Here is a 16,835-nt window from a genome sequence, read left to right on the forward strand (position 1 = left end):
TTTACAAGCTATACCTACAATCAGTTTAAGAAATAGAAAGCTTTCACCATTTAAGGTTTATTCAACAAAGAAAAGGTTTGACAATCTCAACACGGCAACGTTCTGCATTGACCTACTAAATTGCGCACACAGGCTTAAAAACCTTACAAAACCTACCATATTCCCTTTGACAACATTCTCATGAACCAGCCTAACATTTCTTTTTGCATTTGTACATTCTCAGCAAATATAATAAAGTGTCTACAATATTATTTCTCCTCAACACATGAGAACAAACCCATATTTTGTGTTAGAGGATCAGGCATGTGATATTACCCTTGACTACCAATATTTACTAGCAATGGTCCACATCAATCCCTTTAGTGTTGACCTAAACGGGTGAGGAGGTCTGATCAGTGATCAGTGTGTGTTGTGTGGTTGGATTGGGGGGTCCTGTGTTGTGTGGTTGGATTGGGGGGTCCTGTGTTGTGTGGTTGGATTGGGGGGTCCTGTGTTGTGTGGTTGGATTGGGGGGTCCTGTGTTGTGTGGTTGGATTGGGGGGTCCTGTGTTGTGTGGTTGGATTGGGGGGTCCTGTGTTGTGTGGTTGGATTGGGGGGTCCTGTGTTGTGTGGTTGGATTGGGGGGTCCTGTGTTGTGTGGTTGGATTGGGGGGTCCTGTGTTGTGTGGTTGGATTGGGGGGTCCTGTGTTGTGTGGTTGGATTGGGGGGTCCTGTGTTGTGTGGTTGGATTGGGGGGTCCTGTGTTGTGTGGTTGGATTGGGGGGTCCTGTGTTGTGTGGTTGGATTGGGGGGTCCTGTGTTGTGTGGTTGGATTGGGGGGTCCTGTGTTGTGTGGTTGGATTGGGGGGTCCTGTGTTGTGGTTGGATTGGGGGGTCCTGTGTTGTGTGGTTGGATTGGGGGGTCCTGTGTTGTGTGGTTGGATTGGGGGGTCCTGTGTTGTGTGGTTGGATTGGGGGGTCCTGTGTTGTGTGGTTGGATTGGGGGGTCCTGTGTTGTGTGGTTGGATTGGGGGGTCCTGTGTTGTGTGGTTGGATTGGGGGGTCCTGTGTTGTGTGGTTGGATTGGGGGGTCCTGTGTTGTGTGGTTGGATTGGGGGGTCCTGTGTTGTGTGGTTGGATTGGGGGGTCCTGTGTTGTGTGGTTGGATTGGGGGGTCCTGTGTTGTGGTTGGATTGGGGGGTCCTGTGTTGTGTGGTTGGATTGGGGGGTCCTGTGTTGTGTGGTTGGATTGGGGGGTCCTGTGTTGTGTGGTTGGATTGGGGGGTCCTGCGTTGTGTGGTTGGATTGGGGGGTCCTGTGTTGTGTGGTTGGATTGGGGGGTCCTGCGTTGTGTGGTTGGATTGGGGGGTCCTGTGTTGTGTGGTTGGATTGGGGGGTCCTGTGTTGTGGTTGGATTGGGGGGTCCTGTGTTGTGTGGTTGGATTGGGGGGTCCTGTGTTGTGTGGTTGGATTGGGGGGTCCTGTGTTGTGTGGTTGGATTGGGGGGTCCTGCGTTGTGTGGTTGGATTGGGGGGTCCTGTGTTGTGTGGTTGGATTGGGGGGTCCTGTGTTGTGTGGTTGGATTGGGGGGTCCTGTGTTGTGTGGTTGGATTGGGGGGTCCTGCGTTGTGTGGTTGGATTGGGGGGTCCTGTGTTGTGTGGTTGGATTGGGGGGTCCTGTGTTGTGTGGTTGGATTGGGGGGTCCTGTGTTGTGTGGTTGGATTGGGGGGTCCTGTGTTGTGTGGTTGGATTGGGGGGTCCTGTGTTGTGTGGTTGGATTGGGGGGTCCTGTGTTGTGTGGTTGGATTGGGGGGTCCTGCGCGGTGGTTGGACCGGGGGGGTCCTGCGCTGTGGTTGGACCGGGGGGGTCCTGCGCGGTGGTTGGACCGGGGGGGTCCTGACCGGGGGGGTCCTGACCGGGGGGGTCCTGCGCGGTGCTTCTGTCACTCAGGACGTAGCGCCTCAGGTACTGGATGGCGGAGATGGCGCTGACGTTTGCCAGCAGCGCTGAGCGGTTATTGGAGGAAGTCAAAATCAGGTCGTTTAATCATTTTAGCTGTTAGTACAAATGTCAACCATTTAATTATCCTGACATCACTTATATATGAAACATGAACACGTTTGATGTATTTGGGCAGCTTTGTTCAAACCTGCTTTCCAAGAGTCTGCGGCGCGCGGGTCAGAGGACCGGAGGACCCAGGAAGCGACCGCGATGCACAGCAAGCACATGTCGGCCTGCTTCAGGGCGGAGAAGAGGCCGTCTCTATCTGGAAGTGGACACGGGTTCAGTACGACGTCTGCGTATCGCTCTCACTCGAGTGCGGACGACTCAACAGGCCGATGTTACGATCAACGTTACCCACGGCGACCTGGTAATGACGCCGGCGCCGGCGACGGGAGTCCCAGCGTCTGGCGGTCGGCTGCCAGCCGTCTGACCAGGTGGTGGGGGAACGAGGCGAAGCCCCTCCGGGGGGTCAGCGAGAGGACGGGGCGGGCCCCGCCGACGGGGCTCCACTGCGCCCCGACGGGGGGCCCCCAGGGCCCCCAGGGCCCGGACCCTCGGCTCCAGCTGCCGCCGTGGAGGCGTGTGTTCCTGATGAAGAACCAGCTGTTCCAACAGCTGGACCGGCATCTGTTGCTGAACAGAGCCTCGTCCACGGCTGCAGACGAAGGGACGGGGTAGAGGCCCGGGCAGGGGGCGCGAGGCGCGGCCCGGCCCGGCGGGGCGCGGCCCCCCCCCTCCGGGGCGACGTGGAGCTCTGAGGGCCGCAGGAGGAAGTCTGCGTCTGGGAATGTGAGCTCCCTGAGGGCGCGGCCGGAGCACGTGAAGATGGGGATGGGTTCCTCCTCTCTCCATGGGGAGGCTCGGACGGACAGGAGCCCGTCTTCAGAGACACACCCGGAGCCCGAGGCGTCGTCGCAGAGAGAAGCCAGTGACCGGTCGTCGTAGTTACTGACAAAGTCGACCTCTGTCTTGTTCTCGTCATAGAAATAGCCCAACACTTCAGGGAAGGACATCCTGTAGTCCTCGTCCAGTATGTCCGGGTTTGATAGAATAGTCGAGAGGGTTCCGTCGAGGAGAACGTCGTTCACCTTTATGACCGGGACCACCTGCAGGGGGAGGTCCTTCGTACGGGCTGAGCCCTCGTCTGCGTCCTCAAGGACGGGTCGGACGGGCGCGCCTTTGTGAGCACTGCAGAGGGTTTGGATGTTATGCATGCTTTTGCTCTTTTGAATACCGCTCACACGTGCAGTTTGACGAGCTGAGAAACAGTCGAGGGAGTGTGGGTCATCCAAACGTCCCTCGTCACGCGCGTCCTCTGTGGGGTGACGCGTGGGCGCGGGGACGGCGGCGCTCAGCGCGTGGCGGTCCAGGAGGTCGGCGCCCGCGTCCGTCCCGCCGCCCGGCAGCTCACCGTACTCCTCGTCCAGGTCGGAGAACGTGGAAACATCACAGCTGGAGCGATCCGGCTGAGAGTCCTCGGGGTTGGTGAAGTAGTCAGAGTCTGCGACGTCGGACGGCGGCTCTACCAGGGGGCTGTCCGACCGCAGACCCCCCCCGGCGTGGCCCTGGGGACTGCCGCCGGTCTGCTGGTCCCGGTCGTCGTCATGCGGCCTCGCTGTGTCTTCAATATGAAGTGCTTTCCTGCTGGGCTGTTTCTCCCCTGATTCTCTCAGCTGTAAAATGTCTCTTATTGTCAGTTTTTCCATCTCGTCCCAAAAGGCGGACATGGCGAATACGGGCCGCCCGGGGCCGAGTGGTTCAGCGCGTGTCTCTGGGCTGTCCGGCGCTGGACGAGCTGTCGGATCACAAACGGCAGGAGGTTGAGGTTGATCTGCTGTCATGCTGCGCAGTTCCACTGGCTTAGAGTCTGACGGTTGAGACGTTAAATGGAGCGATTCATTAGCAGAGTTGTTCTCTAGCGTTAAGCCGTCCCTCTGGTCGACAGGCCGACATGCCAGAGCAGGCTCAGTGTAGGCCTCCATACATTCCCTACTGGCCTCAGTTCTACAGCCATGACTTTGCAAGGGCATGGGGTCCTGCGGGGATTCAATGTCATACGACACATGTTTAGCAGAATGCACATGCTGTGTCCCATCGGGAAACTGCGCGTCATCTGTGTGCTGAACATTTTCCGTCTCACTCGACGCCAACAGGTCACATGGTGTGGACAGCAATAGGCTGCGGCGGCGGCGGGGCCGTTGTTCCTCAGGTTTATTTTCAGAGCGATGGTCTTTGAGTCGAGGCCAAGTGTCCTCTGGTGTGTCAGGTGCTGAAGCGTAACTTTCACAATCAGAGACGTTGCTTGAGCTGAAGTCTTCGGCACTTTTGAATTCCATAGACTCAATGCTGTCAAATGACTGACAGCATTGTAATCTACTTTCACTTTCACCGATAACTGCACTCGGCAACGTGGCCGTTTGTTGTCCGGAATTGAAAACATTTGCCAAGCATAACCCGCGACCATTTTCAAAGTCCTCAGGCTTCACGCCGTCCAGTGCTGCGATGTCTTGACCTTTAAATGCTAACTTGGATGAGGTGGCGTTTGGGAGGGCGACGGGCTGCGGGGCGACCCCAGCCAGCGGACACGTGTCCGGTGTGGAGCGCCGTGAAGGACACGGCTCAGAGCCCCAGAGGGCAGCGTCCTCCTGGGCCGGTCGTCGGTCTGTGGCCGCTGGTGTCTGGACCCCGTCGGACGGCTCCGCAGCGGGGGCTCCTCGGCGTGGTGGCGTCTCACAGCGGGCCGAGTCGTGGCCGCTCTCCACCTCTGAAGGACTTATCTCGACCTCTGACCTGCGCTCAGGCGTGGGCTTCTGCGGACCGCCGCGCGGGGTAAAGGTTCTGCTGGCTTTCTTCTTCTTTCGTCGTCTTCTCGGCAAGGGGCTGACGTTCACCGTCACGAACCAGCGCTCCTTCTCTTTCAGAATCCAGAAGCTTCTGTCTTTCCCGCTGGGTGTTGTCTCTGCGTCGTGGGCGTGTTGTGTCGGCCCGTCGTTGGCCTCACGGTGGGCTGCATGCCTGCTGAGTGGCTGGGCCTCCTGGGGAGTTGTGGCGCCGACCGCGTCACTCTGCAGATCCCTCTGCAGGTCTGAAGACGTTTCACGGGCTCCGTGGTCAGTAGAGCGTTGGGTACCATCAGGGTCGCTTTGTTGTACAAAGAGTGTCTCATTTGTTGACATGCCATTATTCACCATCTTTATGATCTCCTCATTCTGTTGTTGTACCTCCCTGGTGGAGAGGTCATCTTCTTCGGGACCCTGCGGTGGCTCTACAGGACTGAGGCGGGTATGAAGAGATCCCTTCTCTTCCCAGCCTGCAGTCTGATCCTCTGCTTCTGCGTCTGTGTGCTTCTGGTTAACCTGTGAAAGCTGAGGGCGGCCGACGACTTCTGGGCCTGTTCTGGCAGCAGCGGTCTGCCGGGCGCCACGTTGCTCTGAATGCTCCTGACTCCAGGACTCTTCTGGATCACTCAGGCTGGAGTTGTCAGCGTCTGCTTTGGAGGGCAATAGCAGGCAACATTCTTCACACTCGTCGTAAAAGCTCATCCACTCGTATTCCACGATGCTGATACTGTGATCGAGGTCGTCCATTTTCACACCTTAACATAGTGCTGCATCTGCAAGAGCGGAAACACAAAGGGACAAGGCTGAGGACTGCCTCCAAGGTTACAGTAAATACAGTATCATGATCTGCCAATGTTAATTCTCAGGAACAAGATTGATTTAAGATAGATTATATTTTACACCGTTGTATCAGTTCTGTGTTGTGAAGCTGTTGAGTATGAAAGCATTTACAAGAATGCTTTTGAATTCATTTTGGCCTTATTGCAGTTCTGTAGTTACTGTTGTCAGTGTTGAACCATTGAGGTGAGATTCTGCTGGGATTTCAGTCGTCAACTACGGTACGTATAACATAACAACATAACATCAGTCAATCAATGTACCAGCGCCAGGAATTCATGTGTCCCAAAATATTTCCTTTTTCAATCAACCGTATTCTAGTAAACACCTGACCAACGACCGGGTCTCTGAGGTAAACAAACCGTATTCTAGTAAACACCTAACCAACGACCGGGTCTCTGAGGTAAACAAACCGTATTCTAGTAAACACCTAACCAACGACCGGTCTCTGAGGTAAACAAACCGCTGCACTCACCGCCATGCTACATTATGTACCACCATGTCACCACAAAACAATTTTTAAATGGACACGTTTTTACAACATTGCTAATAAAACGTGGAAAGTGACTATTGCAGTACTAAATGCAGAATAAACATAATTCATATTTCTCACTCTAAGACTATAGTTAAACAAACGTTTTTAATGAAGACACAATGTGTTGTGGAAACATTATAACTAGGTCCTGTCTGTCGATGAAGGGGCAGCCTACCTGATGCACACGGAGGTCCTTGTGGTCTAACTCGGTGTGGCGCGTCCCGACGGTCACATTGTCCTGCGTCGGTCCGTGGGTCCGCTGCCTTTGAGCGGGTAAAAATAGAGCAGAATGTGGCGTCACGGCCGTCGCCCCCATGTCCCCTCACTGAAGGTGTGATGTTTCAGTCCCAGAATAGACCCGAGGTGAGATCAATAATAAAGAGTTCAAATCCCATTAGAAAAGTTTTTTGAATGGGATTTTGAATGAATCGCCTGCGATTTTAATTTTTAAACGATCTTTCTCAATATAATATCTTACAGTAACTTGTTTACACAAGGTAAAAATAATAACTAAGTTTAAAGTCACCCACTATTTATAAAGATTAGCCCTTATACCTATACATTAACCTGTAGACATTACGTTTTCTTAAACTCATTGTGTCGTGTCTTACAAATTGTTTTGCAGTACAATTCACTATTCTGGGCTTAAGTGTTTATTAGAAATCAATGAAACTAAACTTATTTAACTCACAATGTTTCGCTGGTAAACTCATGTGTATAAAACAAACCACGACTATGAGAAAAGAGTTTTATTTGTGTAAAAGCTACATAGCGTCTTCATAACAAGCTAAATAAGTTTATGGACTCGTCTACATCGTTTCAAATACTTCATCTGTAAAAAACTATATGCAATGTCTTTGCTTTCATGAATGGCTAAGCAAATAAAAAACACATTTTACAATCACTGCCATCAAGATGTCGCTTCAAACTTCAAAGTCCAGCCACCAGCCCTACAGTAGAAGGTAAAGGCCACCAGAGATTCAAATGACCACACGTTTATAACAGCTGAGAGATTAACACGTTTGTGACCCTTCCTGACATGAGACAGTAATAAACTCGGGGCGCTCCTAACAGTGAGTGGTTTGTGACCGACGTCGTCTCTACACGAGCCCAGCGGCAGAGCACCACTGGGTCACACTTTGGGTTCAACACACATGGACACTAAGTTAAGGAGTTCAGCGAGACATTAAGGAGTGGACGTCTTTCACTACGCGGGACGAGGGGAATGACGCAGAAGTACATTCACAAAAGCCTTCCAGATTGTTTTCAATGATTTCATTGGAAGGTTCATAGCTTCCCAAAATGTGGCCCCGCCCGTGAGTGTATGTGATTGTTCTGGGAATAGTGAACTTGGAAGTTCAACGTACGTTATCAACATGCTCACATCAAGGTGCATTTTAGATTTATCTAAACTCGATGTTATTCGCGTTTAGATACGTTTTTGATTTATTGCACAAAATTCAAATTTAACCGCCCTCACATTTAAAAGGCATAATGTAAACTATATATATAAAAAAACATGTTTGTAAAATGACACACAGATTATGCGTGTTCTGATATGCAATCAGCATGGTTAATGTGGTCAACTACAACCTTGGTTAAACTTGTATGGAATCAATAGATTATAATACATTCATCTTTGTTAAGTGTTTCAAAGTGCATACCGTATGTATATATATATAAGTTAGACAGCATTTCATAACACCCCAAATAAATACATCAAAAAAATAAATAGACCCAAAGAATAAACCCAAAGAAAAACAAGACGGAAGAAACAACATGTCGGTACCGATCAGAAACTGTCGACCCTGAACCTCTCCTGGTCGCTTTGGCCCAATAATAAATAGAGTGCAAACAGCCCTCCAGAGCAGGAGAAGAAAACACAGAAGGAAATAAAAGAAGCGTTCTCACTCACAACTAGTTTTAAATACTCTAAATTGTTGTTTGATACACAAGAGCTGAAGACCTCCACGTCAGACGGGAGAGAGCGGAGAGCGGGTCCGCTCAGGGTCAGGAGAGCCTCAGTACCCCCCCCCCCCCCCCGGAGGAGAGGAGGTGGTCCTCTCAGTACCACCCCCCCCCCCCCCCCACGTGGTTTATCAGAGAACAAGCCCCGCCCTCACAGTGACTCGTCCCTTCACCTGTCAATCACTCAACACATTCTGTCCGATAAAGCTTTAATCCTGAGGGGGGGGGCTACACGCTGTAGACCCTGGTGGGGGGGGGGGGGGGCTACACGCTGTAGACCCTGGTGGCGGTGGGGGGGGGGGGGGGGCTACACGCTGTAGACCCTGGTGGCGGTGGGGGGGGGGGGGGGCTACACGCTGTAGACCCTGGCGGTGGGGGGGGGGGTCCTGGTGGCGGTGGGGGGGGGGGGGGCTACACGCTGTAGACCCTGGTGGTGGTGGTGGGGGGGTCCTGGTGGTGGGGGGGGGGGGGGGGGGCTACACGCTGTAGACCCTGGTGGTGGCGGTGGGGGGGTCCTGGTGGTGGGGGGGGGGGGGGGGTCCTGGGGGGGGGGCTACACGCTGTAGACCCTGGTGGTGGCGGTGGGGGGGTCCTGGGGGGGGGGGGGTCCTGGTGGTGGTGGGGGGGTCCTGGGGGGGGGCTACACGCTGTAGACCCTGGTGGTGGTGGTGGGGGGGATGTCGTCCGAGGGGGATGGGGCAGAGGGACGCTCCCGCCTCACGTAGCGCTGCTTCCTCACTGGGAGAGAGAGAGAAAACCAGTACACCTAACCCTCTAACCAGTACATCTAACCAGTACACCTAACCCTCTAACCAGTACACCAAACCAGTACACCTAACCCTCTAACCAGTACACCTAACCCTCTAACCAGTACACCTAACCAGTACACCTAACCCTCTAACCAGTACATCTAACCAGTACACCTAACCCTCTAACCAGTACACCAAACCCTCTAACCAGTACATCTAACCCTCTAACCAGTACACCAAACCAGTACACCTAACCCTCTAACCAGTACATCTAACCAGTACACCTAATCAGTACACCTAACCCTCTAACCAGTACACCTAACCCTCTAACCAGTACACCTAACCAGTACACCAAACCCTCTAACCAGTACATCTAACCCTCTAACCAGTACACCTAACCCTCTAACCAGTACACCTAACCAGTACACCTAACCCTCTAACCAGTACACCTAACCCTCTAACCAGTACACCTAACCCTCTAACCAGTACACCAAACCAGTACATCTAACCCTCTAACCAGTACACCTAACCCTCTAACCAGTACACCTAACCCTCTAACCAGTACACCTAACCCTCTAACCAGTACACCTAACCCTCTAACCAGTACACCTAACCTGACAAACCTTTCTTTACATATTATTGCTATAATGGTCACAACTCAAACCACTAATACACCAAGCAGGTTTACATTCACTTTCTTTATCTTATCTTTTTGAAAGTCGACCCGATATGGAAACATTATACATGGATGGATATGGATATGTTTACTATTTTACCTTACGCCTCTAATCACACTTCTTGTTTTGTTAATTGATTCAAGTTATTTAACTTGTTCTATTTGTACAGCCATCCATGAGGCCTCTGTACATACTTATCAAAAATAGCTTTTTGAAACTTAGTTCTGGACTTAAGATAACTTTCCTTCAATCACCAGAAACACCAAGCTCCATAAAACACAGCGATAGCTTTTAGCTGTCAAGCATTTATCATCTTTACCACCATGTTTAACCCATCATTTTAAATATTTCCATTGATTTTAAAATCATTTGCTCATCTCCTCATTGTCACCAGATTGTTGAATTGATTGATTTGGATTAAACATGAAGCAGCACCTACCTGATGAGGACGGTATCATGACCGCCTACAGAAACACATTGAAAGTCGCCATTAGTCGCGTGTCAATTGACTTTCATTCATATGTAAAACCAATCGGGGAAAAGCACCATGGAAATAATAAAATAATATCTTCTAGGAAACGTAACGGGGAATCTTGCATTTCTACAAAATGCTGCTGCTACTTTCCAAAGTTGATTTCACTCAATCTTCAGAGGTGTCTTAACAGTTTATGCATAACCAAGCCATTTGATTAACTATCCACTGGAAATATCAGAAAAAAAGACTTACGGTCTCACTTGGCTGGAATATGCTGAGAGCTGAAAACCACAAAACAAAGAAAGCAATGACATCAAGGTTCAACATGAACAGACGATGACATCAAGGTTCAACATGAACAGACGATGACATCAAGGTTCAACATGAACAGACGATGACATCAAGGTTCAACATGAACAGAAGATGACATCAAGGTTCAACATGACCAGAAGATGACATCAAGGTTCAACATGAACAGAAGATGACATCAAGGTTCAACATGAACAGAAGATGACATCAAGGTTCAACATGAACAGAAGATGACATCAAGGTTCAACATGACCAGAAGATGACACCAAGGTTCAACATGACCAGAAGATGACACCAAGGTTCAACATGAACAGAAGATGACATCAAGGTTCAACATGACCAGAAGATGACATCAAGGTTCAACATGACCAGAAGATGACACCAAGGTTCAACATGAACAGAAGATGACATCAAGGTTCAACATGAACAGAAGATGACATCAAGGTTCAACATGAACAGAAGATGACATCAAGGTTCAACATGACCAGCAGCTCCAGGAGCAGCGCGGAGGCTGAGCAGCAGCGTTCTGCTCACCCTTGTTGTGGCGGTAGAAGATGTTGGGCAGGCGGTGGGAGCGTTTGAGGTAGAAGAAGGAGGCCACAGACAGGATGAGGAACAGGCTGATGAGCAGAGTCCCCAGCAGCAGAGAGGCGGCTACGCCCGGCCCGCCTGCCCCCCACAGAGCACCGTCATCATCATTAAGGACGGACGCCACCACGTACAACCATTACACTTACACTTACATTAACGCCACCATGTACAACCATTACACTTACACTTTGTTCATAGCTCTTTTTAACAGAACTATTATTGCAATAATAGTAATGCAATTACTTTTATATAAATAAAGTCACAATATAATCATTACTACTAACGGCTGTTAAGTTCAATGGTCTTCATAAGACGTGGATGATCTACTTATTTTCATTTTTCCCCACAATATTTTCATTCTAAAACTATTTTAAAAAGTGCCTCCATGAAGCTATCCCATTTATCAGCCCATAAAACATTCACTGAACCATAAATCTGCAAGTTCTCACCAATTTTGGGAATGACAGTAGTAACTGTCGTCAGATTCTTTCTTTCCACAGTGTAGTCTGTAGGTGCACAAGAAAAAAGAAAACATCATTGAATTGTCTCCTTTTTGTTTTGTCTGATAAGATATACACATTGCCGCGAATGCCGCTCCTTACTGTAGCTGCATGCCGTCGAATTCTCCAGATCCACGGCGGACGAGTCACAATGAATGCAAACTGTGTTGGTGTTCTCCAGGAAACGCAGGTAGCATCCTTAAAAAGGAAAGGCATAACTCAGATCAGTCATTTTGATAGTCTTTTGTATAAAGTAATATAGTATTGGTCTTACCACAACACAAACTATGAGTAGTAGCAACTAAGTATGACAACCTATTGATGGAGGTCGGTGCTGAGATCTAGGACATGAGCCATTTTGCAAAGTCGTTCAATCACTCATTCACCCAGGGCTGAGCAGTGATGAAACTGAAACCATGGAAGTGCTGTCGTAAAACCAGCTGTACCTGGTTCACAGAGGGTGTCGTTCGAACACGAAGTGTTGGCTCTTTGGTTCTCGCCACAGCACTGTAGTGAATCCTGACGAAGAGCCTACACAACCAGAAAAGCAACCTCAGATGAACACAGCTTAAGCCGCTCCGACAGCCGGGCCTTCGCCCCGCGGACACGCCTTACCTTGGTCACAGGTGTCTCTGCTTTGATGAGGACCGCAGTTGCAGCGAAGACCAGAAGCGAAGTCAGGGCCATAGTCAAACCTTTAGATATCAAACAGAATCAAATCAGCGGTTACGGACGTCGCCACAATGGGAAAACAATCGTTAGGCTAGCCTCCCGAAACACCTGTCATCATGTGCATGACGGCCGCAGCGGGCAGGAGAAGAGTCCTCAGTCACTGACACCGCGTCCATTAGACACTTAGTGGGGGAATAAGACCTAGGAGCAATGGATCCGGACACATACCTCAAGACGAGCGGCGGTTGTTAGGACCAGGACGCATAACCATGACCACAAGGAGCAGGAAAACTTATCCGCAGCTCGGCAAACCAAAGCACTTCCGCTCAGGGTTTCAAAGTAAAAGCGGGACCGCCTCTGCTCAGAAAATCAAAGCGCCTCCGTTCAGGGCTTCAAAGTAAAAGCGAACCAACCACTGCTCGGAAAACTCATCTGAGCTCTGTTATACACATGTTATTAATACACATAGTATAAAACACACCAACCACTGCTCGGGAAACTCATCTGAGCTCTGTTATACACATGTTATTAATACACATAGTATAAAACACACCCTCCACTGCTCGGGAAACTCATCTGAGCTCTGTTATACACATGTTATTAATACACATATGTTATTAATACACATAGTATAAAATACACCAAACTCTGGAAAAAACGTTGAATTCTCTGATCCTTCTCATTTGACGAATGTATTGGATCTCTTTGTTTATGTTTATTAACTTATTACTGTTTATTTGGTCATATCATATATAGTAGATGGTTAACCTGGTTAATATCAGTACATGGTTAACCTGGTTAATATCCTATACAGTACATGGTTAACCTGGTTAATATCATATACAGTACATGGTTAACCTGGTTAATATCCTATACAGTACATGGTTAACCTGGTTAATATCATATTCAGTACATGGTTAACCTGGTTAATATACAGTACATGGTTAACCTGGTTAATATCATATTCAGTACATGGTTAACCTGGTTAATATCCTATACAGTACATGGTTAACCTGGTTAATATCCTATTCAGTACATGGTTAACCTGGTTAATATCCTATACAGTACATGGTTAACCTGGTTAATATACAGTACATAGTTAACCTGGTTAATATCCTATACAGTAGGCCTACATGGTTAACCTGGTTAATATACAGTACATGGTTAACCTGGTTAATATCCTATACAGTACATGGTTAACCTGGTTAATATCCTATACAGTACATGGTTAACCTGGTTAATATCCTATACAGTACATGGTTAACCTGGTTAATATACAGTACATAGTTAACCTGGTTAATATCCTATACAGTACATAGTTAACCTGGTTAATATCCTATACAGTACATGGTTAACCTGGTTAATATCATAGACAGTACATAGTTAACCTGGTTAATATCCTATACAGTACATGGTTAACCTGGTTAATATCATACAGTACATGGTTAACCTGGTTAATATACAGTACATAGTTAACCTGGTTAATATCATAGACAGTACATAGTTAACCTGGTTAATATCCTATACAGTACATGGTTAACCTGGTTAATATCCTATACAGTACATGGTTAACCTGGTTAATATACAGTACATAGTTAACCTGGTTAATATCATAGACAGTACATAGTTAACCTGGTTAATATCCTATACAGTACATGGTTAACCTGGTTAATATACAGTACATAGTTAACCTGGTTAATATCCTATACAGTACATGGTTAACCTGGTTAATATACAGTACATAGTTAACCTGGTTAATATCCTATACAGTACATGGTTAACCTGGTTAATATACAGTACATAGTTAACCTGGTTAATATCCTATTCAGTACATGGTTAACCTGGTTAATATCCTATACAGTACATGGTTAACCTGGTTAATCGCCGCTGTGTTAACGGTCCTCGTCGCGCGAGCGGCGGACTCTCTAAAGGCGGGATATTTAAACCAGTCCGCTGGTCGTATCTAAATACCGTGGTAACTAACTAGTGGTAACCGAACCCCTTTTTGTTCAATTTTACGGACTTGAACGTGCTTTGCTGTCATATACAAGGTAGCAGCGGGTGGATTTGGGCCATTATTACAACTAGCTCCTACTACCAGTGATTTCCTCCACAAACAACATTCAGGCGATCCGACGACTCGTCAGTGCACCGCGACCAGGTGCAACTAGCTCACCGGCCCACCTGGTCCAATGAATCCCAACGTGTGGAACATCAAGGACATCTTGAGCATCCCGACCGCAAGCAGGTAGGCGCAACACTGGAACACGTGTTCCCTTTTTAACCCTCTTGAGGACGTGCGTCCCTTGTATGCCCCTCTCGGTGTGTCGTCCGTTCACTAACCAGTCGGACCAGAGTCACCGGCAGCAATGCGGCCACCAGCGGCTACTCCAGTCTGTCCGAATCCCAGTACGGCTTTGGCTCCCAGTTCTGGCCGGAGAACTCCCAGGGCATGTCCCAGGAGATGAGCCTCGCGTCGAGGGCCTCCCAGCAGAGCTCCCAGGAGGTACGTCTGGCCCTCACTAGATTATCACAGGTTGTGTACCGGGGTCGGATAATAATGTAGCTGCGTGGAAGACAGGTATGGGGGAATTAAACAGTCTGGAAACAGGTAATGAGTAGTAATGAGTAGTAGGGGGAGTAATGCTGATAAGAGTGGTTCATTGGTACATTTGGTAGATTTCTAATTAGCTGACGACATTGTCTTTGTCCAAGAAGTCCAGGGTCGATACTTACTTACATAAAATCTAAATTAACCAATTTGCACGTCTATTGTTTCTAATGTCACCATGTAACAAATGATCAGAGATGGTCAAACGTGTCATTTTGGGCTGCTTTTGGGTACGTAACTCAAAGCACCGTGAATGCCTCCCGCATCACATCTGACCGGTTCGTTGTAACTGGTGTGACGCCGTTCAGGGGAACGAGCAGAGGGTCTGCAGTAATTACCACACTAAGCCGTTCCTGTTCGAGGCCAAGGGCCAGGGCGTCAGACCGCTGGCTTTACTGGACAAGTTCGAAGAAGACAAGAAAAAAGCAAAAGAGAAAAATGAAAGGTGTGTTTTGTGTTGAATGTTATTCCCCCGAATGTGTGAGTTGTTTAGTTGTTGTTGCAGAGTTGTTGAAAAAATAAATGAATCGTGTTTGCTTCAACAGTGACGTGTTGTTGAAGGAATCCCTAAGTTTTCGAGAAACGCTCAACGATGTAAGTAATGCTGCCATTCTTTTATTTATCCATAAGCTTTTTTATCCATAAGCTTTTCATCATAAGTGGAAGGTGTTTTTCCTTTTTCAGATGCAACAGTCGATCTTGGGCACAGAAAAAGACATAGCAGTGTGCAAAACGATTCTAGAAGGATTCGACAAGTTTGCCGTGACAGGTAATTTTTTTTAGGCTTATTTCAAAGCAGTGAATTTAGTATGGTTAGAGATGGTTCATGCTTTGGCACAAAATAAAAAATACCCACTGCCACTAGATGGTGCTCTATAACCAGGTAAGTAACTCATGTGATTATCTTGCAATGAATTGGTATTCAATTTCTAAATCGATTCAGATTTAGTCGATTCAGTTGAACACATTTACATATGTCTACATATGTAAATGTCCTTACATATGTCCTTACAGTGCAGCAAGGTCAATCCAGCCTCCGGGATGGTGTTTCACATCAGTTTGAGACCATGCTAGAAGAACTGATCGCTCAGAAACAGACGCTATCAAACATCGAGGGCAAGTTACTGGAGGTGATTCATGTTCACTTTTGGAACTTCACATCTTTACCTCGTAGTTTGCCAATTGCTAATTCTGATTAATAATGGTGAATTGCAGACTGGACTGGCCACCAGGGAACTAGGCTCATGCGTGCATGGCTTGGAGAAAAGTCTAGAAGCTCTGAAACAGGATCACGTAAGAGGAAAACACCACCTGGAAGAGGCAGTGCAGCTGCTCAGCACCTTAGTCTCCAACCACTCCGGCACAAAGGGCTGTGGGGGGGTAGCAGACAGCGCCGTCCAGACCTCACCGGGGCTGGGGCAGCCACCCCTCACGGTGCAGCCCCACAGCCCGCCCCACAGCCCGCCCGGGGCCGCGGGGCCTCCCTGCTGCCGGCCCGAAGGCACTCAGCCGTCTGACGTGTCCTCGTGGGACCCCAGGGCCACCGCGGAGCCGAGGAAACCCCCTCGAAGAGCCCCCAGGAGGGCCAGCAGCACCAGGAGGAGAGCGCTGGCCATGCCCAAGGGCAGGAAGAGCGCCGTCTGGGACGAGAACAGCCAGCCACCCGTCAACAGCGTTAAGAAAGAGGAGGCGTCGTCACCGCTCAAGGAGATTTGCAAAGAGGCTCCAGGCCGCTGCAAAGGAGTCCCAGTGTTCCACCCCAACGCAGGCGGTAGAGCTAACGACGGTCTCAAGGCTTTTGTGGCCCCGTTCAGCCCCTGGTCTGAGGACAGCAGCAGCTCTGTCTGCGTTGCAGGGATGGAGACCACACTAGAGCCAGCTGAGCCCAACGGAGAAGTGCCTGAGAAGGGGAAAGGGCTCTGGCAGTTGTTTGATGTGCACTGTGAGTCAGACCTGTTTTTCTAGTATTAAAAAGATGTGAGACTACGTTGGCTCTTTCAGATATATAAATTGCAATAAACTTCTCTACAAATTAAAAATCACTGTATACAGTTTACTATGGTATTTGAAAAAAATAAGTACAT

General features: G+C 48.8%; 3 protein-coding genes across 3 annotated transcripts; 1 reads left to right on the forward strand and 2 right to left on the reverse strand.

Annotated features, from left to right (window-relative positions):
* Window positions 1-1,735: 1,735 nt before the first annotated feature.
* perm1b (PPARGC1 and ESRR induced regulator, muscle 1b) lies at window positions 1,736-6,425 on the reverse strand (the record flags this gene model as incomplete). Its single annotated transcript, XM_084463506.1, has 4 exons — window positions 6,375-6,425; window positions 2,352-5,600; window positions 2,133-2,249; window positions 1,736-1,989 (listed from the first exon to the last, which is right to left on the reverse strand). Coding segments are annotated over exons 2-4 (3,594 nt in total), but the record flags the coding sequence as incomplete, so codon positions are not given.
* Window positions 6,426-8,781: 2,356 nt separating this feature from the next.
* On the reverse strand, window positions 8,782-11,996 carry cUnh1orf159 (chromosome Un C1orf159 homolog; the record flags this gene model as incomplete). The annotated part of the gene is made up of 7 exons (XM_084463507.1): window positions 8,782-8,905; window positions 10,033-10,057; window positions 10,321-10,349; window positions 10,912-11,046; window positions 11,418-11,474; window positions 11,571-11,666; window positions 11,915-11,996. Coding segments are annotated over 7 exons (522 nt in total), but the record flags the coding sequence as incomplete, so codon positions are not given.
* A 2,336-nt stretch (window positions 11,997-14,332) lies between these two features.
* Window positions 14,333-16,716, forward strand: ccdc36 (coiled-coil domain containing 36; the record flags this gene model as incomplete). Its single annotated transcript, XM_084463508.1, has 7 exons — window positions 14,333-14,388; window positions 14,487-14,646; window positions 15,060-15,196; window positions 15,297-15,345; window positions 15,436-15,520; window positions 15,766-15,881; window positions 15,967-16,716. The coding sequence occupies 7 exons, from the start codon at window positions 14,333-14,335 to the stop codon at window positions 16,714-16,716; spliced, it is 1,353 nt and encodes a 450-aa protein (XP_084319634.1).
* Between the last annotated feature and the right edge of the window lie 119 nt (window positions 16,717-16,835).

The sequence above is a fragment of the Micromesistius poutassou genome, assembly GCF_964030765.1.
Source record: "Micromesistius poutassou genome assembly, chromosome: 2".
NCBI lineage: Eukaryota > Metazoa > Chordata > Actinopteri > Gadiformes > Gadidae > Micromesistius > Micromesistius poutassou.